Source organism: Erpetoichthys calabaricus, chromosome 8 (assembly GCF_900747795.2).
Source record: "Erpetoichthys calabaricus chromosome 8, fErpCal1.3, whole genome shotgun sequence".
NCBI lineage: Eukaryota > Metazoa > Chordata > Cladistia > Polypteriformes > Polypteridae > Erpetoichthys > Erpetoichthys calabaricus.
In genome coordinates this window covers 78,344,044-78,369,457 of record NC_041401.2, presented here as the reverse complement: position 1 = coordinate 78,369,457, position 25,414 = coordinate 78,344,044, and the positions used below count along the sequence as shown (strand labels likewise).

The following is a 25,414-nucleotide window of genomic DNA, read 5'->3' as shown; positions in this document are numbered from 1 at the left end:
TTCTGTAACACAAAGACGAATCATGAGTAATGATAATGAAAAGGCTAGGAATACATCTTAGAGAAAATGCTTCAGTACAATTTTAAGCTGATACATAAGAAGAGGTCATTTTTAAACTAAGCTTAAGTGAAGTCTTCAAATCTGGAAGTTTTTAATGCAATCTGTTCTGCTGTATCCAGAAGTCTGGTGGTAATACACTAATAAAACGTACCAATAATTCATTCAAATAATGTTCAAATAAACTCACTTTTATCTTTAAACTTTTAAGGTTTAAGGCACAAGTATATTAATTTCCTTTTGCGTTTTGTGCTTGGTACAATTCTTGTTTTGGTGGGTATGGGGTACTGAGTTAATTTTTTCTATATCTCCATCTCCAAAAGCCTGTACTATTTGAAGAGCTTAATATACCTTCTGTTCAAATAAAGACATTTTAAATCATATTTGAATGCAGAATTTAAGGTATTAAATTAGAAAATTAATATACTTAAAATGAATGTTTATTATTCACATTCCCAGCATTAAGCTTTTTAAGGAAAATCTAATTCATCTGTATTTATGATGATTTTCTAAATATGTAAAGGTTCCCTTAAATCAAGTTAGTAATTTCATTTTTGAATTAAAGCTTATATTCCAAAATGTGATTGTTGATATAAAAAACCTCTGGAATTGCAGGGTCAGATGAAATAAAACAATTAATGATTTTAAACATTTAAAGAGTTTTGGGATGTTTGTTAGTCCAAATATTGTGATACCCTTCACTGTAACATTAAGTGGCTTTTATATGTAGTACACATTGTTGCTAGTGCATGATACTATCAGAGGACACAACAAATACTCTGTATTAAATAAAGCATTTGGTATGTATCAAACATTGCAATATTTGTGTGTAATTATGTTAAGGTTTAGTTAGGTATATGAAAACAAATAGAGCAAATATTACCAGTGCATAAACTATTAGATATTTTTCTGCATCTTTTTTTTTTTTTTTTTTTTTTTTTAAGAAATCCCCACAAAGGCCCTTTAAACTGTCCCCTTGACAGTTTAAGGGATTGATCTCAGAAGATTTATTTCATATTTCTGTAGCAGTGCAGTATTGTGTAGTGTTTGCATTTCATATATATCTCAAAATAAAAATTACTTGGCTGTTAATAAGTTTTTAACATTTAATTAAAGGACTTATTATAGTCTGCTAAAAGTATACTTAAACACTAATCTTAGGGCTCGTTTATACTTCACGCTCAGAACGCATACACATCATGGCTGCCACGTGTTCCCAGCGTTCATTTGATGTATCCTCTGAGCAGGTCCTCAGAAATTAACGCGACGCATGCGTGAGTTTCAGTACCAGCAAAACGTGGGGGGGCGCAGTGTGATAAAAGTTGGAACATGACATCAGAGTCTCAGTTTACTATCTACATGTGACAGAAAGCCTCTCTGCGGATCCTACGGGATCGATGTGCACGCTTCGATGTTTGATGAATGGTTCAATGTGGTGAAGCAAAATGCCAACATACAAATGCATTCATGGTGCTTTTATATTCAAGCATCGCATATTCCCGATCGTAATGACACGATACATTTTAAAAGTCTCACATACCATCTTTTGTGCTGTCTTTTTTTCTGGGGTTTCCTCCTGACCTGACAGGTGCAGCAAACAGCAATAGATCACCACACAGAACACATTAAATGTATGATTTTCCAACTCTCTGCACATTTAGAATCCTTAGATTTATGCTTGATGTCACTTTCATGATGAAATGCATTAAAGTATGTATGTTACATTTTACAGATAAATCGTTAATTTCATTTAAATAATGAACACTGTTAATAATTACACACATGGGGGTGACACGGTGGCATAGCGGTAGTGCTGCTGTCTCACAGGGAGTCACACCGCTGGTATTCCCTGCCTGGAGTTTATATGTTTTCCTTGTGAGTTTTCACAGTGTGCTCCGGTTTCCTTCCAAAGATTGCAGATTTGGTAACACTAAAATGACGCTAGTGTATGTGAGTGCTTGTATTCACCTTGTGATGAACTGATGCCTCCTCCAGGGATTGTTTCAGCCTCGTGCCCAATGCATGCTGGAATGGACGCATCCCTGAATTGATGGATTTAATCATTAAATATCCCTCCTTTTCAGAGATATTGCAGTAAGGTGTCATTGGAATTTAATGGGTGTTCCAGGCAATTCACAATACAGCGAAGCTGAACCTGTTCTCACCATGAGAATATCTCGCACTGCCACATAGTGGATTCCTCCAGATTTACGTAAAGTACGCGCGCAAGTATAAACAGTAAAACATTTGCTTAGCAGGAGTGTCCGCTGCAGCATGCATCACATGAAGTATAAACCCGGCCTTATACACCACGAGAAGCTTTCAGGGTTTATTTATCTTTTGCAGACCTCATACTTTTCTGTCAGATATTTTTGTTTTGGTTATACTGACAACAGTGAATTCTACGGCAGCGGAAATTAGAAAGGTAACATACATCTTCAGAAGACATTATTTAAATTTCAGTTGCGCAGTGTATTGGTCAGCTTTGTTACCACAGTGCTAGTGTTTGTTTTTGCTCTGCGTTGTTGTGTTGATAAACAATATTCACATAAATAAACAGAAGTCTGAAAGTTATAAACCAGGCACAGGAATAAATTGTATGATTGCTTCAGTCGTATACAATTTTATAATGAAAGATAAAAGAAGATGTGCATGTTACAAGGCAGGATTTATTTTGCAGTCCATTGTGCTTATGTAATGTAATTTCATAGAGTTTTACAAAATTGTTGGTGATACTATTTTTACTGCTTTAATGCATTGTTTTTCTCATGGGTTTTAATTTGAATGAAAGTTGTTGATGAACACTTAGATATTTTTTTTTTGTGTTCTTTATTTCGCCTTAAACGATTTCTCGTATTAGGAATTTGTTAGTTTTCGCATACCCCTTGGGGTCAGAGCGCAGGGTCAGCCATTGTACAGCGCCCCTGGAGCAATTACAGGTTAAGGGTCTTGCTCAAGGGCCCAGCAGAGTAGGATCTCTTATGGCAGTGACGGGGATTCGAACCGGCAACCTTTGGGATACCAGCGCAGATCCTTAGCCTCAGAGCCACTAATGACAATTTTTTGATTTAATAATCATACACAGTTAGAAGTAGCCACCTTACAGCTCAAAACTTTCAACATTTGGTAAATATTCTATGCTATGCATATCAAACAATCTAATCATATTGGTTTATGTAAACTTAAACATCTTAAGTTTTATTTATCTACTTTGCTCTCCTAAATGTCAACCTGTTCTTCCACAATGTACATCTTTGTTTTATATTCAGCCACACAGAAACCAATACAAGGCAAAACCATACCAGGCCATTAAAAAGAGAGTTCAAAGTGAATTTTCTTATTTACAATACCAGTAAATATCATTTTTATTCCTATAAATAGTACATCCATTTTCAGACTTATTTTGGTAACAACTTTTACCACTTTGTTTTTAAGTGAAAAAGATTTATATACCAAGTAAAGCATTTTTTACAACTCTGTCAGTTATACTGCTACAGGGTTATGGTAGGGCTGGAGAATATTGTGACAGCTTTTTGCACAAGGTAAAACACATCTTGGTTCATCACAAGGTACAGTGCACTAAACAAAAGTTCAATATCCACTGGGGGTAAGTCTGGGGTACCTGGAGAACAATTCTGGAAGACAAGTAGAAGAATGTACAAACTCTAAAACAAACATAACTAGGCCAGGATTCTCACCCACTCCCTGGAACTGTGTGGCAGCTGTCTTTTGAATCAATCTTGAAATGGTTACTGTCCTGGGTGTAAATGGCTAATAGATCTAATCAATTAAAAGTTTTTACTAAAAATTAGCATTATCAGGAAACAGTTGATAGAGCTAACCAGTGATGACTAAGCAGAGTACACATTTTTGTCAAAGAAAATTGTATATTTGTCTAAGTCTTCAGTGCAGAATAAATTCCCTTATGCATACGTTGATATATCCATACATATTATGCTGTTTACTAAGAGTAGCAAATTAACAAGTGTTAGTTTAGCTAAAATGTTTCAGTTTTTACATGTGTATTTTTAGAGTGCTACTTGTATGTGTTCCTTTTCTTTCCTGAATTTTCTTCTTGTGACAATTTCAAGTATTTGAAACTCTTCCTGTTATCTCACCTGAAAAAATGCTTTTGATGAATACACCCAGGACTGCTAATAATGAGATGAAACTGCTGATGAAGCAAGGTCGTTGCAAGTTTAATTGGAAGGGTGCTTCAGGACCATTCAAATTGCTCTTTTTAAAGGTCAAAGGTTACTTGGGTCTGATTGTGATGGGCAGTTAAAATACAGGCATTAAAAAAACAGCTTTGTATAATCCTCTAAAGGTATAGAAGAACAGTAGCAACATTTAAATACAAATTTGTGTCTGAATTTCAGAGTGCAGGTACAAATTTTCATTTTTGGTTATGTTTATTTTTACCTTGGGTCTTGCAGCCTACTTCAGTTTGAACTTCATCAGGGTTGGAAATTAAAATTGTGTTAATTATAAGCAACCTTTCTATTGTCCAGAATTGCTTATTGCGTTGAATGCTTGTATGAAGCTCAAACCTGTCTTTGCATTAATGGAAGTAAAGCAGGAACCATGGCTGGTTGAAATGTCATGGATGTTTGAGACTCAGTTTTGTTTCTCAGGGATGGGATCTCTAAAATATTTAGTAGATAAGTTCATCCACATATCACCTGAAGTTTGGCTGTCAAAACAGAACCCTGAATAGGCAGTGGCCATTGTCTTCAAACCTTTGGGATCAAGAGTAAAGAGGAGGATATGAACTGTGACACAAAGTGATCAGTTGTTGCAAAACCAAAAAGGAAAACTATGAATTAGAGACCATTGGTCTTTCAAGTATTTCAAATTGGACATCATCAGCTTTTGAGTTATTACAGGCTTCCACATTGATAATAATGACCCACCTTCTTTATTGAGTTTATGTGAAGAATATATAGCAATAGCATCATATGAATTACGTAAATTTTTTTTTCACACTTTTAACATTTCTAGTCATTCCATTAACATATTAGGCAGTGAAGTTAATGGTATAAGATTGTCCTTGGTGTAGAAACAGAAGAGCCTTGTCCAAGACCAACTGACATGTTTTGTAAAGGAGCTGGCTATCCCTTTTAAGTGTACTGTGATTTTTTTTTTTTTCAGATAATAGAGTACATCCCTGAAACATTAAGACTTTGGCACAAGTTTTTTTCAGCTAAGCAAGGTTACTGCATATAATCTAGCCCAGTAGTGCAAGCAGCTGCATTAGAAAATTTTCAGAATTATTACAGATCAGACAACAATCCTTAAAAAGAAGAATAAAAAGGTGCAGAGCTTTTGAATTGTAAAAATCTTTCACAACATAGTAAAACCAGATGCTTGAGCCTGAGTCGAGACTAAAGCCACAGTGTGTGGCAATTGGAGACCAGCTTGTATGTGATAAAACCTCAAGAACGTGGAACCTAATTCAGGGTTGATTTTAGAAAGACAGAGTTTAGAGTGGTGTGTATAGTGTATGCTTTAATATTGTGCTGGATCTGCATTAATAATTATTAAAGAGGAATCTATTTTTTGATAGGTTTTGTCCACTTATTGTTTTTTACCATGAACCTAGAACATACCAACATTTTAAGGTGTCAAAAGTATGGGTTGTATTTGTCTTTTTTTTGTAGATTTAAAGGGAACTTAAATTACATTGAACAAAGTCTCTAATCTGCAAGTATTGTGGGGAAGAATGACCGTTTTGTGCTTTTCATACAGATTTGTTTTGTTTGGAAAAAAAGTTATATTGTATGTGTTTTTATATGGGAATGTGTGTATATACAGGCATATGAAAGAGTTTGGGAACCCCTCTTAATTCTTTTAATTTTTGTTTATCATTGGCTGAGCTTTCAAAGTAGCAACTTCCTTTTAATATTTTATGACATGCCTTATAGAAACAGTAGTATTTCAGCAGTGACATTAAGTTTATTGGATTAACAGAAAATATGCAATATGCATCATAACAGAATTAGACAGGTGCATAAATTTGGGCACCCCGACAGAGATGTTACATCAATACTTAGTTGAGCCTCCCTTTGCAAATATAACAGCCTCTAGACGCCTCCTATACAAAATCTGTCCAGTTCAGTTAAATTTGATGGCTGCCGAGCATGGACAGCCTGCTTCAAATCATCCCATAGATTTTCGATGATATTCAAGTCAGGGGACTGTGACGGCCATTCCAGAACATTGTACTTCTCCCGCTGCATGAATGCCTATGTACATTTCGAACTGTGCTTTGGGTCATTGTCTTGTTGGAATGTCCAACCCCTGCGTAACTTCAACTTTGTGGCTGATGCTTGAACATTATCCTGAACAATTTGGTGATATTGGGATGAATTCATCCAACCCTCGACTTTAACAAGGGCCCCAGTCCCTGAACTAGCCACACAGCCCCACAGCATGATGGAACCCCCAGCAAATTTGACAGTAGGTAGCAGGTGTTTTTCTTGGAATGCAGTGGTGTTCTTCCGCCATGCAAAGCGCTTTTTGTTATGACCAAATAACTCAATTTTTGTCTCATCAGTCCAAAGCACTTTGTTCCAAAATGAATCTGGCTTATCTAAATGAGCATTTGCATACATCAAGTGACTCTGTTTGTGGCGTGAGTGCAGAAAGGGCTTCTTTCTCATCACCCTGCCATACAGATGTTCTTTGTGCAAGTTGTGCTGAATTGTAGAACGATGTACAGATACACCATCTACATCAAGATGTTCTTGCAGGTCTTTGGAGGTGATCTGTGAGTTGTCTGTAACCATTCTCACAATCCTGCGCATATGCCGCTCCTGTATTTTTCTTGGCCTGCCAGACCTGGGTTTAACAGCAACTGTGCCTGTGGCCTTCCATTTTCAAATTACATTCCTTACAGTTGAAACTGACAGTTTAAACCTCTTGAGATAGCTTTTTGTAGCTTTCCCCTAAACCATGATACTGAACAATCTTTGTTTTCAGATCTTTTGAGAGTTGCTTTGAGGATCCCATGCTGTCACTGTTCAGAGGAGAGTTAAAGGGAAGCAAAACTTGCAATTGACCACCTTAAATACCTTTTCTCATGATTGGACACACCTGTCTGTGAAGTTCAAGGCTTAACAAGCTAATCCAACCAATTTGGTGTTGCAAGTAATCCGTATTGAGCAGTTACATGCATTCAAATCAGCAAAATTACAAGGGGACACAAATTTTTGCACAGCCAGTTTTTCACATTTGATTTAATTTCATACAACTAAATACTTCCGTACTCAGATGTTCCTAGGAAATGAAAGACATACCACTGTTGTCTTTTTTTGTTGAAAGTAGAGTAAATTATTATGCAGGCTGAGAGGGGTTTGCAAACTTTTTCATATGACTGTATATTTGTATATGCATATTCAGACATATACAGTATATACAAGTTTAATGTCTCACATACTGGCTACTTTAGACACTTCTATCCATGACTGTAGAATACCATTTGCCCCAAGAATAGTTTAAATTCTTCAGAGCATCAAGGAACTGGGAATGCACCTTGAAGATCTGTCTCTAAGTTTAGTTAATAGCACCTCTCAGTTTCTACAGATTTTTTGGAGACACAGTAATGGTCTGTATCTCATCTTTTTCTTGATCCCAAAATTGCTCTGTTATATAAGAACTGGTGCATGTGTAGCTATAGTGAAATGATGTGTTATCCTTCTGGGATTATCTATTTGATCTACATGATTAGATGCCCAGTTGATATTAGGAGGTCTCATGTGTGGAAAGGCACAATTACAGTAGAACTACCTGCCTGTACCATGGACGAAAGGCAGACTGTTTTTATCTGTTCATTATGAAGTACAAGTAAGCCCGCGATTCACTAGCAAATCGGAAATCCAAGAATGGCAATCAGTTTCTGTTCCGTCAGATATTTGGATGGATGACATATCACGGAGGGTGGGCGCGTCTGGAGAAATGTCATTTAATTGAATAAGCATATCCATACTAAAGCAGTTTCATTTTGTGGAGACGTGATTCTGTTGCCTTTGCTGACACCGACTGCTGGCAGAGTGGAGCACAGTAAGTTTAGTTTACAGGTTGTGGTGTTCGTGTGCCAGCCACTGAGTCGGGGAAGCCGCTGGGTTTGAGTCTGTGACCGTTATGTGATCTATATTATTGGCACAGTGGATTAGAGCAGGTGTAGTGAACAGGTTGTGTTGTTTGGGCTCCACCTATTGACTCTGGGAAGCTGCTGCGTTTGACTCTGGGGCGTGCGCCTCGGTGGGAAGCCGCTGCGTGATGAAATATCATGGAGGGTATATGCGGTGGTGTGGGCAGTCGCGTCCGGGTGGCTGTACAACCTGGCGTGCACGCTTTACCCCAAGTGTAGTTCACAGGTCGTAGGCATGGTAAAGTTTCCAATTAATTCAATAACCCTATTTGAAGTAAAGCAGTTTCTTTGTGTGGGCACCTTCGTTCATTGTTTGTACCCATGACTGTACAGGTTGTGTTGTTTGGGCGCCAACTACTGACTCTGGGAAGCTGCTGCGTTTTGGGAAGCCGCTGCGTTTGACTCTGGACTCTGGGGCGGGTGCCAAGGCCGCAGTGCGCATGCGTGCGTTTGACTCTGGACTCTGGGGCGGGCGCCAAGGCCGCAGTGCATAAATTAAGTGTGGTTTAGTAAGATAGATATGTTTTATTAAAATGTGTGGAAAGAACTGGTGAAGAATGTGATGAACTTAGGAGTGTGCAATATGTATTGTCTACGATAATATCTTAATTGTTGATTTAATGATGTGCAAGCTGAAATTCTTGAGCATGTCACTTAGCAAAATCAATCAAAAACGCACCTCTTTGTCGGTGGTATATTATTACGTCATCAGTGTGAGCCTCTCCCAGTGTTCATTGTTTTAACTGTAAGAGGAGGAATTGTACCGGCAGAGTTTGAGCACTCAGATGTTTTCTGTTTTAAAATTTCAGCCTGTTAATAATAAACATATGGAATCAATGTATGAAGTATTTTAAGATAGAGAAGCTTTTCCACCTTTTCCCACCCTCTCAAAAGTACACAGTTTTTAATATCTGGAAAACATTTGGGATTAAATCACTTAGAGATCTGTACATAGACAATGTCTTTGCATCCTACAAACAATTACACTCCAAATTTAACTTAACAACACATTTCTTTCACTACCTTCAAATTCGAAACTTTGTTAAACAGAACCTGCCAATTTTCCTCACCTCCCACCTACCTCTATGCTGGCAAAAATATTGCTCAGTCTCAAGGACTCGGACAGCATTTCTATAATATATAAAAATATTTTACTGTCCCTCCCTTTCAAAGATGCAAGAGAACAGTGGGAAAAGGATCTCTTACTCAATATTTCCAAAAAGTAGTGGAAAGTAGCAATGCACAGAATTCACTCGAGCTCCATATGCGCAAAGCATAGAATTCCATCCATCCATCCATTTTCCAACCCGCTGAATCCGAACACAGGGTCACGGGGGTCTGCCGGAGCCAATCCCAGCCAACACAGGGCACAAGGCAGGAACCAATCTTGGGCAGGGTGCCAACCCACCGCAGGACACACACAAACACACCAAGCACACACTAGGGCCAATTTAGAATCGCCAATCCACCTAACCTGCATGTCTTTGGACTGTGGGAGGAAACCCACGCAGACACGGGGAGAATATGCAAACTCCACGCAGGGACGACCTGGGAAGCGAACCCGGGTCTCCTAACTGCGAGGCAGCAGCGCTACCCACTGCACCACCGTGCTGCCCGCCAAGCATTGAATTATTCAACTTAAAATTATATCGAGCACATCTCTTCGTTTAAAATTGTCCAACATGTTTCCAGGGCAAGATCCAGCCTGCGAACGCTGCAATCAAGCTCCAGCCTCACTGGGTCACATGTTTTGGGCCTGCACCAAATTAACATCATTTTAGACCAAAATCTTTAAATGCCTTTCAGACAGCTTGGATGTCACAATCACTCCTAATCCACTAACAGCTGTGTTTGGTGTACTTCCAGATGGGCTTAAAGTGGAGAAGGACAAACAAACTGTGATTGCCTTTACTACACTATTGGCACGTAGATTTATCTTGCTCAATTGGAAGAATCCTAACTCACCTATTCGAAGTCAGTGGGTAACTGATGTTATATAGTATTTGAAACTAGAAAAAATCAAATTCACACTTAGAGGATGTGTACAAAACTTTTTCAAAACCTGGCAGGATCTAATCAGTAACATTTTAGAATAAGCATTTAAATTGGGGAAGCAGGTTCTCTCCTCTCTTTTACTCCATTTATCTTTATACATTTATTATTTTATCTATTCATTTGTCTTTACTAGCGGAAATTTTTACACTGCCAGCCTAGTTCTCTTTCTCAGGGGTGGGGGTTGATTTGTTTCGAACCTTTATTTATTTATTTTTTAAACTTGAGTTATGTGTATGGAATGTTATTTGATTTTAATAAATTCAATAAAATTAAAAATAAAATGCAATTTAAGTGAAATTGATCTAGTACAGCGCCCCGTAGGTGTCTGGCAAAACAAAAAAAAATGAGTTCAAAGAAATTATTAATCGGTTCTTATTTTATATAATGTTTAATGGACAGTTCATTATTGTGTTTTGAATGTTAAAATCTTCATATGGCTTATTTTATACCAATACAGTCTCTGTTCATCTTCTCATTGACAGTAGGATCAATGCCACTGTAAGACTTGCCAGCATGCAGGAAACAGTCTTCCTTTGGCCTTTACTACAACTTAGTCTTGTATGGCCACACCGTAATAATTCTAAACTCCCATGATCCATTTGCATATTTCCTAATGTCATAGCAGAATGTAATTTATGGTTAATACAAAATTGTTTTGTAAGTATTAAATTATAACTTGCTACATTTCTCATATTTACTGTTTAATATCTGTGTGAAAAATATGTTGATGTAGCAGATTTGTATATGTTGATAGTGTTTTCATAGCGGTCATCAGCTTGCTGTTTATACAGTGTTGAATTGTGGAATTTGAAAAGAAATATAAGGGGGCATCCTATTTTAAGTGTAGTTTGTTAGTTTTTCATGAATTGTCCTTAAATAGTCTAATTATGTTAAAATCATTTTTGGTTTTTTTGGAAGGTTGAGTTGCACAATGACAGTGCAGCCTAATGTATTGTGCCTGCTTAAAGTCAATCTACTGTTTATCTTGGCATGCTCTCTACATCCTTTTGTCATTGTATTAGTCATGTTGACAGATAGGGGTGTGTGGTATGACCAAACATTTATATCACAATGTAATTAAATTGACGATGGTTATGGTATATATCATGGTATAATCAATGTGCATGTACTTTTCAGACTGAATCCAGTTTAGGTACTTCTGTTGACCCAGCTTTATAGGTTAATAGTGGGTAGTTGTGATACTGTTATGTTTCTTTTCCTAAGGGCAATTTTAATCATCTAAAGTAATAATAATACATTTTATTTGTATAGCATCTTTCCCATACTCAAAGTGATTCAAAGAATTTCAGAATTAGAAACAGGGTTATAGCAGAAAAGATCAAATGCATAACATTAGATATGGGTACAAAATATCCGCATACACCACTAAATAAAGATAACTACAGGAACCATGAAGCTTTGAATTAGAATAACAGACAATAAACCACAATTCAGTAATCCCTCCTCCATCGCGGGGATTGCGTTCCAGAGCCACCCGCGAAATAAGAAAATCCGCGAAGTAGAAACCATATGTTTATATGGTTATTTTTACATTGTCATGCTTGGGTCACAGATTTGCGCAGAAACACAGGAGGTTGTAGAGAGACAGGAACGTTACTCAAACACTGCAAACAAACATTTGTCTCTTTTTCAAAAGTTTAAACTGTGCTCCATGACAAGACAGAGATGACAGTTCTGTGTCACAATTAAAAGAATGCAAACATATCTTCCTCTTCAAAGGAGTGCGTGTCAGGAGCACAGGCTGTCAGAGAGAGAGAGAAAAAACGGGCTGTTTGGCTGTTAAGTATGCGAAGCACCGTGGCACAAAGCTGTTGAAGGCGGCAGTTCACACCCCCTCCGTCAGGAGCAGAGAGAGAGAGAGAAACAAAGATCAATACGTGCCCTTCGAGCTTTTAAGTATGCGAAGCACTGTGCAGCATGTTCTTTCAGGAAGCAGCTGCACAAAAGATAGCAACGTGAACATAATCTTTCAGCATTTTTAGACGAGCGTCCGTATCGTCTAGGTGTGCGAACAGCCCCCCTGCTCAATCCCCCTACGTCAGGATCAGAGAAAGTCAGCGCAAGAGAAAGAGAAATGTAAGCTGGGTAGCTTCTCAGCCATCTGCCAATAGCGTCCCTTGTATGAAATCAACTGGGCAAACCAACTGAGGAAGCATGTACCACAAATTAAAAGACCCATTGTCCGCAGAAACCCGCGAAGCAGCGAAAAATCCGCGATATATATTTAAATATGCTTACATATAAAATCCGCAATGGAGTGAAGCCGCGAAAGGTGAAGCGCGATATAGCGAGGGATTACTGTACAATACAAATACAACACAACAACCCTAAACAAATAGAATTTGTGCTACAAATGAAAATCATTCCAAGGACCTGGAAATAGAGAGTAAACTGAAAGAAGAATCAGAATGACAGGGACAATTAAACACCTTCCAGAAAAAACTGTGTTTTAAGTTATTTTTTTAAAATGTGTCGGTTCTATCTTTAACTCTTTTAGGGCTAATTTTTTTTTTGTTTCTTTTCTCCCAGGGCTGAATATTTTTCCAAAAACTAACATTTTTTAAAAAAGAACACAAAGCAATTGTTTAACATATCAAATCAACAAAAAATATTTCCTTTTGACAAATGTTACTGTCTTGCATGTTGTATGAGCCTGCATACTCTATGATTTCACATACATATCACATACATTTTACACAGCAAAGTCTGATCTCGCTCAAAGCAGCCAATTTCAGTCATTGCCACATTGCACTCCTTACAATACGTGTTGCTTTGATGCCTATTTTTCAATTGTCTGTTGCTGCACTTTCTAACATATATTGTTAGTGTGTACTGTAGAGAGACAAGTCACCCATTTGCCATCATGCCATGCCACTGCCACCAAGTTTTCTGCCAGCATGAAAACCGTATTGTCACCTCTTTTCATCTTCTGAAACTTTATGAACTTTATGTATGGCATTATAGCCTGGCTCACCCCATGGAATTTGCTTCTGTTTATTACAGAAGTGAATAAAACTTTGCAGCAGCACGTACCTAAGCCACCAGGGGACAAAACACGTTTGGACCAATGCTCCCTGAAGTTATATCACCAATTCTGTCTCATCTCTATTTGTAATGCCACAGCGCGCTTCATCTCGTCTTTCGTTGTGGGTTTCCACTTTGAAAAACGAGAATGCGATGCAAACGCAGCCCGCGATTCAAAAAAAATCTCTGCCTACCTGTTTGTCTCGTCTGACAGTAGCTGAAAAGCAGCATCAGGAGAGAGCAGCCTGAAGTACAGCAGCTGGTGATCTGTCGTGTCCAACAGCAAGCCATGCCGTCTTGTAAACTCCGGTAGCCAGATCAGCTCTCAACGGATCAATGTCTGTGTATTTATCCCATGCGAACCTTGCCGTAGATGCATCGGCTGCGCGAAGGCACGCAACTGGCAGCAGATCCACTGGCGCGGCATCGGCTGGTGTCTGATCAGCTGATGCCTGCTTCTAACTCTCTTGCTCGATCTCCTGATCACTGCCAATAAAGTCCGATTCTGAAAAATCAAGAGTCCGACTCCGCGATAATGCGCATAATGCAAGTGTTTTCTTTTCTGCACTTGCTTCGCTGCCTTTTCACATGTCGGTGCCATCTTGCCCGTTTACATTTCGCAACTCACGCACACGCAATGTTTATTTGCCGAGTCAACGAGTCTAGCATTCCTCCAAGCACAGAGGGAATGCCTGTGACGTGACAGTGAGATTTGTCGCCATTAACAGCTGATTGTCGCCCTCTATCCAAAAGTCGACATCCGCCTTCAACCCCTCCTGTCGACAAAAGTCGACATCCGCCCTAAAAGAGTTAATGTGCAAAATAAAAAAAAATTAAGCAATAAATATATATTGCACATAAAATTAAAGACACTGAATCTTTGAGAATATGAACTGTATAGACTATACAGTAAAAAAATTACTTTGACAATAAAACAAATATTCACACAACTATTTTTTCCCATTCCTTTGCTTTCCCATTGAACATAAGCAAGCAGACCTAACCAGACTTTAATATTAATATTTAATATTAAAAACTCTTTAGAAACATGAGCAAAAATTTTATATAGACAAACCAAAGAAACCGTCCATCTCCATGGACTGAATACTCCCATAGTAGACGCTATGAGACCACATTGTTTACAAAAGTATCCACTTCTATACTGAAACGCCCCAAACTGTATATGATGTAGACCTTTGGGTGGATAATCCTTGAAGTGACTGTGTAGTGAAATATTCAAAGTTCTGTGAAAATCAGATTCCTTTATGTTTCAGGAACTTCCAAGGGTATTGGCACATGCAGGCCTCGGAGAGAGTGTTTGTAGCATATAGAAAAAGATAGAAATTTTTAAAAGAGCCTCTGCAAATTGCCTCTGTGTCATGCCAATGAATTGATTACAGTTGAAAGTAGCAGTCTTCAGAATTGGCAACAGATGTTTTGTCATTTAATAAACCCACTGCAAATGTTAAAGCTGCACTTTATTTAAAAAAAAAAAAAATCACCTCTGTATTCATTTCCATTTCCAAGAGGATTGATTATAAGTAGTTCACAGAAATTGGTGCTGCAGAAAGCACACCTCCTCAAGGAACAGATTAAATAATAAAGATTGATAAGAGGCTGTAAACACAATTATTTACAATCTGATTTTTATGGATCTCTGAACTTTTCACAACAACACCAACAACCACAGAATTTGTTGCAAAACTGAAGTGACCTTTCAATTATTTGTCTTTTGTGCATGTAATCAGCATTCAAACTGAACAAAACACAGTTAGATGCATGCAGGCAAGCAGCACCATTGAAAGCCACTCATCTGTGCTCACCATCTATCTATATATATAATTCACTAAGCCGACAGAACAAGCAATACAACCATGGGATACGCACGACATAGCCACGCCCACCAACGCTAAGACCATGGGATACAACGACAACTCAGAGCCACGCCCAGCAACTCTAAGAATTCACTAAGTCCATGGCAAGCAAGACGCACGCAAGACAGCCACGCCCGCCAACTCACAGAGCCCCTCCCACCAACAATTCACTAAGCAGCCGACCATGGCACACACACGACAGAGCCACGCCCGCCAACAATTCGAGCGAAAGCATTTGCCAAGAATGTTGTCATTAATCAGGAATGAAAGTCGGAGGTTCGAAGACGGTCACATACCGTCGTAGTTCCGACCATAAACGATGCAGACTGACGATCCGCTGGCGTCATTCCCATGACCCGCCGGGCAGCCAACCAGGTAACCAAAGTCTTTGTGTTCCGGGGGGAGTATGGTTGCAAAGCTGAAACTTAAAGGAATTGACGGAAGGGCACCACTAGGTGTGGAGCCTTTCGCTTAATTTGACTCAACACGGGAAACCTCACCCGGCCCGGACACGGGGAAGATTAACAGATTGATAGCTCTTTCTCGATTCTGTGGGTGGTGGTGCATGGCCGCTCTTAGTTGGTGGAGCGATTTGTCTGGTTAATTCCGAAAATGAACGAGAATCCCGCCTGCTAAATAGTTACGTGACCCAAGAGCGGTCGGCGTCCAACTTCTTAGAGGGACAAGTTGCTTTCAGCTACGTGAGATTGAGCATTAACAGGTCTGTGATGCCCTTGGATGTCCGGTACTGCACGTGCGCTACACTGAATGGATCAATGTGTGTTGTTGATTTGTGACAGAGATCGGGGCTTGCAATTGTTCCCCATGAACGAGAAATTCCCAGTAAGTGCAGGTCATATGCTCGCACTGTTTACGTCCCTGCCCTTTGTACACCCCCAACCCCCGCCCCCCCCACGCTACTACCATGGTCGGGTGACTTGGTGGATTATATATAGAAAAGCAGCTGGAACCGCAAAGAACAGTGAAAAGTCATCGTGGCTCAGAGATGCATGTGGACTGTAGCAGGGACAAAAGCGACTGAGGCAGTGTTTGGAAAATGAACAGTCAGCGTGACTCACAGGTGCATGTGGACTGTACACAGACGAAAGCGACTCAGGTGAGGAGTTGGGGGCGGGCACATGAGCAGGCAGTGTGTACTGAACGATGACTAAGAAATCAGCAGACTAGAATGGCGGGGGGGCCGTAGACGGATGGGGCGGAATGGGCGTCCTTCTCCTCTCCCCCAGTTCCGCCCTCCGCGCCCGAGCACTGTCCAGCCCCGTCCCTCGTCACTTATACTAAAATTCTAAAATGCAGAATTCATGACCTTAAGAATTAGTACTGAATTAGTATTGTTTCACAGGACTGGGAGATTGGGTTTACATATTAGTGTGGTCAATTTTTGTGTGTAGTTTACATATTCTTCACATGCCTTCATGTGAAGTCAAGCCAGTCATGTATGCATTAGGTTAATTAGTAACTCCAAATTAGCCCACTATAGGACTTGCATCTAATCTAGATTTGGTCTCTGCTGTGCACTCAGTACTATCATGTTCTGCTTTTGCTTCCCACAGTGATGAATGGGAATATGAGAGTTAAGAAAATAAATGAATGGAGAAACATGTCACTGTGCACTAGCCTTTGGCTGTTAAGCATCCTTGCATATCAGTTATTTTGCTTTGGCTTACTGCTTTTTGTTCTTTATTTCGCCTTGTACAATTTCTTGCATTAGGAATTTATTAGTTTTCGCATACCCCTTGGGGTCAAAGCACAGGGTCAGCCTTTGTACAACACGTCTTTAGCAATAGCAGGTTAAGGGCCTTGCTCAAGGGCCCAGCAGAGTAGGATCTCTTTTGGCAGTAACGGGGATATTCGAACTGGCAATCTTCCGGATCCCAGCACAATCCTTAGCCTTAGAGACAGCACTCCGCCCAAATTATGTACCACTGTGCCTCAAATAACAATAGATGACGAAGCAAGGAATACCACAAACGAAATACAACAAAAGACCACACAGTAGCAACAAATACATAAAATATACAGTAGATCATTGTGCTCACAGAGTTCCACTGTTGGGAAACTGATTGGCTGTGCCACAGAGCAGCACCATGGGACTGTCTTGTTTAATTGTTTGACACAGCCTCAGTAACAGCTAGAAGGTCTGTTTTGTTTCTAATTCATCTGTGCAGATACCTTATTCAAGAAATAATAAACATCTTGTAAATAATAGTAAATCTTCTGGTAGTTTATTATTTCACAGTGTGTCTGGTGGTTTCTGATGAGGGGGAAGGCTCCTTTAAGCCTTGTTTTGGGGTGGTAGCTGGACACACGGCTAATTTGCATGCATAATTAACCATCCAGTGCTGCATCATACAGGGGTCAGTATTATGTATCTGGTGGCAATGTACCCCTCAAATGAAAATGTTGCAAGTTTTTTTTTTTTGGGTTTTTTTTTTTTTTTTTGATGATGACCCCTTATACAACAATAGAATATCAGGTTGGGTTGAAACAACCACCAGTGGAAGAAAGGCATTTCCAGTGCATTTACAGACTGAGGAAATGTCAAATGTGATGCAGCAATGATCTTACAGACACATGCATGAAAGTTCTGTGCATAGCTGCTACAGTTCTGTGATGTCACACTGGCCTCACAAATTATCTTAGGACACTAGGAAAGAAAATGTTTGTCTAAGTCAAACATGGCAAATTCCCTGGAAAATAGTTGATGAACAACATCACTGGCAAATAACATCATCACTGTGGAAATGCTTTGCCAACTTTGCAAATAAATACTTTTCCTTCTGTGTTATTACTAAATAGAAATAAAATATTAGAAAAATCAATTTAACTCTGATCAAACTAAAAGAAAAACTATTTAAATAAGAGGAAAATTAAGTAAAAACTAAGTAAATTAGATACTGTATGTTTTGAGCTGCTGTTTAAAAATGGCAATAAAGTCTGATTCTCTATTTTTAGGAATGCTGTTCTATGATGGTGCATAAAAACATTTAACAGACTTTTAATGATTCATATTTATTATGGTGATGTTTTAAAATCTTGTTATGATAGCTTTGGTAAATGGCAATCCATGGTAAGTAGTAGACGATGGTAGAAGTTTGTGTAACATGTCCCACAACTACATAGTCATGATTGTTAAAAATTGTTTGAGTAAAAACACACCTTCACCAAACAGCAGTATTTTTACATTTCTGACAGCCTGTGACAGACCTGAATTATCTGGAAAGTTTGAAGAGCATATCCCAAAATGCATGGAGGGAACTAGTGAAGATGGCTATATTTGGATTATGCACTTTTAACTAATGTTGTATTTCGATACCCAAAAAATGGTATTTAAGTTAATCTTAAGTATAAGTTAAGTTACATATATCCTTTAAAAGAAAAAAGGAAAATATTTAAAATTTTCTAAAGGCTGCTTCTGAAATTGGGCTTCTGCAATAGCAGTCTGCTTATTAATTGCTCCTTTCCTCATAATGATACAACTACATTGTTTTCCTGTCTCCATCAGGTTACTGCTATTTAATATTAGCTTTGTATGTTTTGTGAATTTGTGATGTTCTTGGTTTCTGCTCAAATTTTTTCAGTTACAAAGCCATTTTAAATTTGTGCATTTTTTTCTTTTTCTTGAAGGGTCTACTGAATGTATTTACAGTCAAATGTTGCTCTGTCAGCTTTTAGAATCAACCCCAGGGCAGTAGTGAAATTAGGAACAGGAATTGAAATTTTGATATTTTGAAAGGGGAATGATGCTTGACTATGCCACAGAGCTGCCAAAACATTGTTAGACAAGCATTACAGTAATGCTGGTTGTAGAGGGAGTCTCCAAAATGCATGGAAACAGTGCCAGCTAAGATTTTGAAGAATGCTGCTGGTTTTGTCCTTGTATTATACTTGGTACAGTTCATTTTATCTGTCATGTTTACTTCAGGGATGTACTTTGGCACTATGTTTACATTATAAAATAAATGCATTTCATAGAAAAATTCAAAGTACACACTGCTCCTAAAACCCATCTACTAGAAATCTAGCTTTAAATTCCATGCTGCATAACTCACACAGAGCTTAGTCTTTGTGACAATATCAGTAATTGTGATTTTTTTTTTTCATTTTTGTTTTAATAAATTGGATTTCTCTATCTGGCACTTGTTTCTTTGTTTTTTTAATCGGTGGTCTATGGTAGACATAACCGTGTGAGTTTACAATGTACTTAAATAAAACATACATTTTCAGCTATTTTACACCCAGCAGTGCAGCTTATGTTGTTAGAGATGTTGTGAAGGTTTCACTTCTATCCCTTAGATTAATATTTTATAATTGCCTTTAATGTATGCAGTTCATCTGTAATTGTAGTAATTTATGTTCATACTGCTTATTCTTCACATATCCTAGGTTTTACTTACACAATGATCTTGTAAGCACAATGTAAAATGAAGAAAGGAGAAATGAATCCATTAAAGCACTCAATATCAAATCTTATTAGAATGGACATAATCAAATCAGAAGGATGTGGCCAATTGCAGTGGATGTAATTTCATTTATAAGTGTACTGGACTGGAAAAGCCTTTATCTGAAACCATGTCCTAGCATTACTTTAATTTTTTCTCTGCAAGTGATTGGTGAATTAACTGAAGAAACTTGGTCAACTTTATCATATTCTTATCAGTGAAACATTTTGAGACAATGTAAACAGAGGCCATTCTTTTTAGCAGATTGTTTTGTTGATGCAGCAACATTTTAGTAGTTTTCACGTTATACCAATTTATTATCTGCAAAACTAACTTTAAATATCATTAATTGTGCAGATTTGCTTCTAACTTTAAGCATTCTTGTTGAAGAATGAGATTGCTTTTTTAATTTTAGTTCTTTGAAATTCCTGATTTTTCATAGTTATAGAACAATATTGTCTGTTATATATCACTGTTTTTATTTTCAGTAAATGTATAAACAAGGCAGATTACTTGTGGTCCAGTTACAAAGATCATGGGTTTAACTGAATGATGTTTCTAATTCTGTTTACTCAGATTTTTTATGTTTTCTTTGCAGCTCTGATCGTCTCATAGATGACACAATAAGGTAAGACATGCATAATAGAAAACTATAGATCTCTTTGTACAGGAGTCCAATATTTTAAGTAATTTTACAAAGAAACTTATTCCGTACTAATATCTTAAAAATCTTAATAAAAAATGTCAATCCAGTCATTGTGTCAGCAAGCATATTTCTTCCAAAGCATAGACCAGTGGTTCTCAAACTTTTTATAGTGTGATCCCAAAAATGATGACGCCATTTTAAAAAACTCGTAATTTTCTACTGGTTCCCAGTATGAGTTTCTTCGATTCCATAATGCTGTCCATAAATCTTAAGAATATTCATAATCACATGTCAGTCTTGCACAGAAAATAGCATGAACCCTTTCTGATTACAATTTAAGTTTTTATACATTAACAATAGAATGAAAGGTCAGACTTGATAGTGAAAATGTAACCTTACCTTCTTTCTCTGCAGGATCTAAATAATGTCAGTTGAAAAGAACAAAAGTAAAGATAAGGGAATGTAGTTACAATAAATACAAATATAAAAAAACACTTCATTCATGAGTAACATCAAAGAAACATTATAATCCCCTTGTCACAGTTTATACAATATAAAATACTCAAAAAGATAATTTCACCGTGTTCAGAGTACCTGTCCCTTTTGAAATCTGAATAGGAAATTCAAATGATACACCTTATGAAAACGTTCAGGCACATGACCCCCTCTGCACTATCCATCACGTGTTTTATCATCAGTTTGATGTCACTTTGATGGCTTTGTCTTTTAGTAGTAGTTATGATAGTAGTATTGCTATATGTACTTTAAAGTACTTAAACATATAAAATGTACTTTATTGGCCTGAAATTGCTTTCACACTCGCAATGACTCGGAATGGGTGCCACTAAGAACTTTCACATGCTTTCACTGGCACTGCGTCATTTGGTGACACCAAGTTTGAGAACCACTGGCATAGTCTAACCTTGGGTTAGTTAAATGTTACATCATCTCATAGTGTGTTTTGTTCCTGCAGTATTGCCATGGCAACAAAAGAGAATATGACTTCCCAACGAGGAATGCTGAAGTCGATTCAAAGTCGTGTCAACACTCTTGCCAGTATCCTTTTGTACAAGGCCAGACTTGGCAGCAGTGGGTAGTTGAAACTGTTGTCTTGTATATATTCATTGCAATGTTAATGGTGAGTTGTATTGTAATTGAAAAATGATAAAAGTATATGGAATTGTCCATTTTTTGCTGCCTTTGCCAAACTGGTATAGCAAAAAATGCATAACATTTTATGAAGGTGCACCATGCATTGGACTTGATTTGAGAAAGAAAGAGGTGTTAATAACCCTTTTGCTTAAAGAGTAAACCTTCTGAATTTTAGTTTATTTGTGCACTAGTGTATCAAAACTTGGAGCACACTATTTGGTTTCCAGTTGAATACATTTGTTTGCATATGTTTTAAACTTTTATTATAGTAGCAGTGTCTCATTTAAACAGCAATCTTGTTTGTTGGTATTTTAAAACAAACCTTTTTCAAAATTTCAAGGTGAGCAGTGCAGCCACAGGCTGTATATTAAAAATACACTTTCCAGTAATGCTGGGTTTCATGAATATTTTGAATAGCCCTTGTTAAAAACAACTGTTCACTCTGCAATAAAAGTAATTCAGATTTGTTTTTCCACAGCTTAGCATCTCATGAAATGAATAGAGACTAACTAACCACTTCTGTGAAAAATTGGTATTAGACTGCCTTAAGAAGTCATTTATTGTTTTAGAAAAAATGTCATTTTCCTTATGACTATTTCAAGATCGGTTTCCTGCTATTAACAGTCTAATTCAGAGGATAAACTTGAGGAAGAGGAGAGATTCTTTAATCCTTGGAGGAGTCATTGGGATCTGTACCATTCTGCTGCTGCTGTATGCTTTCCATTGATGAACAGTTCACCTGTCAGTAGGGCTGGAAAAATAGGTTGTAAACTGGCAGTGCCCATGTTGCTGACATTTAACCTGTGGCCATTTGAAAACTTTTCCCGGTTTCAGAGCTCTGCTGCAGTTAGATGTTCTCAGTAGCACATTAAATTATATGTGAATTATTTCATATAAATTTAAGGAAACAGATTGTAGAGATGCTGAAATGTGTATGTGTGTGTGTGTGTGTGTGTGTGTATATATATATATATATATATATATATATATATATATATATATATATATATATATATATATATATATATATATATATGTGTGGGTGAGCTGTTCAGGTGGCATTTGTTTCATGCTTTAATTAAGCAAATCACAATAGTTAATTCTTACAGGAACATATAGAACTGCAGTTGGGATGACTTTTTTAGGCAGGATGTACAAAGAGTGAGGCTGGAATAACATTTCTCTTTTTAGTTGTCCTTTTTCCTTTTTTTATGACTCATCCTTGTTCTTTTGGATGTTCAGGATTTTCCTAATGCATATCTGTAAATAAATGTGAATTTAACTTTGGTGTCTATTGAAACGTTGAAGATCAGTTTAAAAACTTGCTTTCATTTAACAGAAAGTTGCATTTCCCTTCTGTGAAGTGTTTAGTTATACATCAGATTTGGGTGTATAGGTGAAAAACTCCAACGTATAAGTTGATGATCTAATTTTAAAAAATATGTTCCTTTATTAATTTGGTTCAATATATGTTACTAGTGCACCCAGACTACAGTTACCATGATTTATAACATAACTACATCCAAGTAAATATATATTTCATTTAGTTTTCAGCAGGGTTGCTGCAGGGTGACCTGAAATTATACAAAATGTGTGCTGCAGGACTGTATGTGCTGAAGTAAACCCTGGGGTGAATCAGGCAGTTACCTTTAAATATTTTGCATGAATTACCTGACAGTTTCTTCTGTCCATTGGTTTCCGGTTGAACATTATAAAAACCCAGTTTTTCCATATTACATTCCTGATTTTGACCTTTGTAATATGTAACTTCTAAGTGTTGGGTTTAGAAATGTCATGTGAGTCTTAAGGACCGTACAAAAGTGAAATTCATATTACCGTCTGTGTTTTGATTATGTCCAGAGGTGTTTCTACATTATAAATTATTTTCAGCTACTTTCAGTCCTAAATCTTCAATTATTAAATGAAAATAACATTCACTTGTTTTAACATTTAACAGCACAACTTAAGGATAGGTATTTGATGGACACCTTCAAGAGATTCTAGAAATATTTGATTCATTTTCTTTTTATTTTTAGATCAAATAATACAGATTAACACCAAGTGACATTGGATTGAAGGTTTCCTAACTCTTTAGATATATCTGTATGTCCTGCATTTTTATAGTTGTTCTCCAATATTTTTAATGTTTTGGTCAAGCTTTCTTTTTCTGCTTTGACGTTCTCAAAAATCTAAAGTTTTTTATTTATAGTGCAAGATGGGTTTTTATGGCAATTAAGACCCAACATCTCAAGACAAACCATAAAACAAATTTCCTACTTTATTAATTGTGAGACAACAACATTCTAATTATATGTCTCATCAACTCTTATTAGGCTTATATGGCTGCCCTATAAGAGTTAATAGTTCTGTCAGTCAAAATAACACCACAGTGGAATTTTACTAACCTTTGTGCATTTTACATACATTGTTTCATTGCTCAGATATACTGAAGTATTATTTAAATTTGGAGCTTTTGGATGACCCATATCTATTCCCAGTGAGACTGCTAAATTCAACAAAAAGAAGACCAAAGCTCTTTGGTTTTAATTTAAACAGTTTTATGAAATCATGTATGTAATGTTAGATTTTTTTTTTCTTTTCCAGTTCTTTTATTGGTAAAGTAATGAGCGCAACAGTTTCATATAACTTATATGGGTAGGATATGATTTTGAAGTATTTGCAAGGATTTAGCAGAACTGTGAAGGTTACCTGAAATTCATTCTGAAAATGCTGGAAGAAAAGGTTTTTTTTTTTTTTGTTTGTTTTTTACGGTGTACGTTTCTCCAGCATTTTTGTAAACTCCAGTGCCGGGGTAGTGACAATTAAGTTCACCTAGATAAGCCCATGTCCTTGCTGTTATTGGTTATTTTGTGTGTGTGTGTTTTAAATTAATTTCTTTTGTCTACTTTGATTGCCCAGTGGGTTAACTTCTGATCTTCTACAAAATCAGCTCTTACTAGGTTTCATCAGAATTGAGTCTTACATGTCTGAATTTGGGGGAAAAAGAATATTCTACCTTTCAAATACTTGTTAAATGTATTGCATTTATTTCACTTTTGTAAATAGCATTATTATTATTATTATTAATTTTTGACATTAAAGTTACAATCTCACAGAAAATTGTCTGTTTTTTCAATAATATATCTGTTTTATTATAAGAAAGCAATTGAAAGGCTAGACCACTGGTTTCAAAGTACTGTTTTCTTTCTTAATGTATAGCCTAGCAAGTGACAGTTTGTCAGTGAAGTAGGTTTTCAAAATTATATTAGAGCTACCTCATCTATATTACTAACCGAGAATGGTAAACCAGATGGCATGGACGCAGGTTTACTAACTAAACCGGATGGCATGGATGCAGGTACACGGCGATGGGACCATGAGACGTACTGCGCTGGCGCGTACAACGCACGTCTCATAAACTGCAATCGAAGTCGTATCCACCGCGAACGAAGGACTCACGGCCCAAAAACGAAACAGCTCAACGGACGTGAATGAGAAATGAAGCAACAAGGTGCCCATAGCCAACGACTACCAACACAGCCACACCAAAAAGAGGATTCTGCACTGCAGCCCGGATTCAAACGGAAGAGGCTACGGCGGCCCCACAGGTCCATAAAGATGGTACAAAAGGCGCAGGCGTCACCGCCATATTGTGAGTGGCACTACTGCGGAAGGCGCAGGCGTCACCGCCATGTTGTGCGTGGCACTACTGCGGAGTGAAGTGAGGAGTAATGTGCTGCTTGGGATTGTACAAACCGCTGAACGCTTTACACCGAATTCAAACACAATACAGCTCAACGATACAAACACAAGCTCACCTGGATAAGATCAATGAACGCAGGCGCCTACAACGCGCGTCTGAAACTGCGGAAGCACAGCAGACACGGGTTCAAAATGAACAAGCTCGACTGATGGATATACAAACACGAGCCCGGCTGGATAAAATCAATGTACACAGGCACCTACAGCG

The 25,414-nt window shown here is 37.6% G+C and overlaps 1 protein-coding gene across 1 annotated transcript in view; it reads left to right on the top strand.

The window, feature by feature from the left end:
• gosr1 (golgi SNAP receptor complex member 1) overlaps positions 1–24,564 on the top strand; it is an 82,221-nt gene extending 57,657 nt beyond the window's left edge. The window contains exons 7-9 of the mRNA XM_028806903.2: positions 20,245–20,274; positions 21,266–21,348; positions 22,047–24,564. Coding sequence (XP_028662736.2) covers positions 20,245–20,274; positions 21,266–21,348; positions 22,047–22,171 — 238 coding nt within the window. The 3' untranslated portion in view covers positions 22,172–24,564. The remainder of the gene's footprint in view (positions 1–20,244; positions 20,275–21,265; positions 21,349–22,046) is intronic.
• The last annotated feature ends 850 nt before the right edge of the window (positions 24,565–25,414 follow it).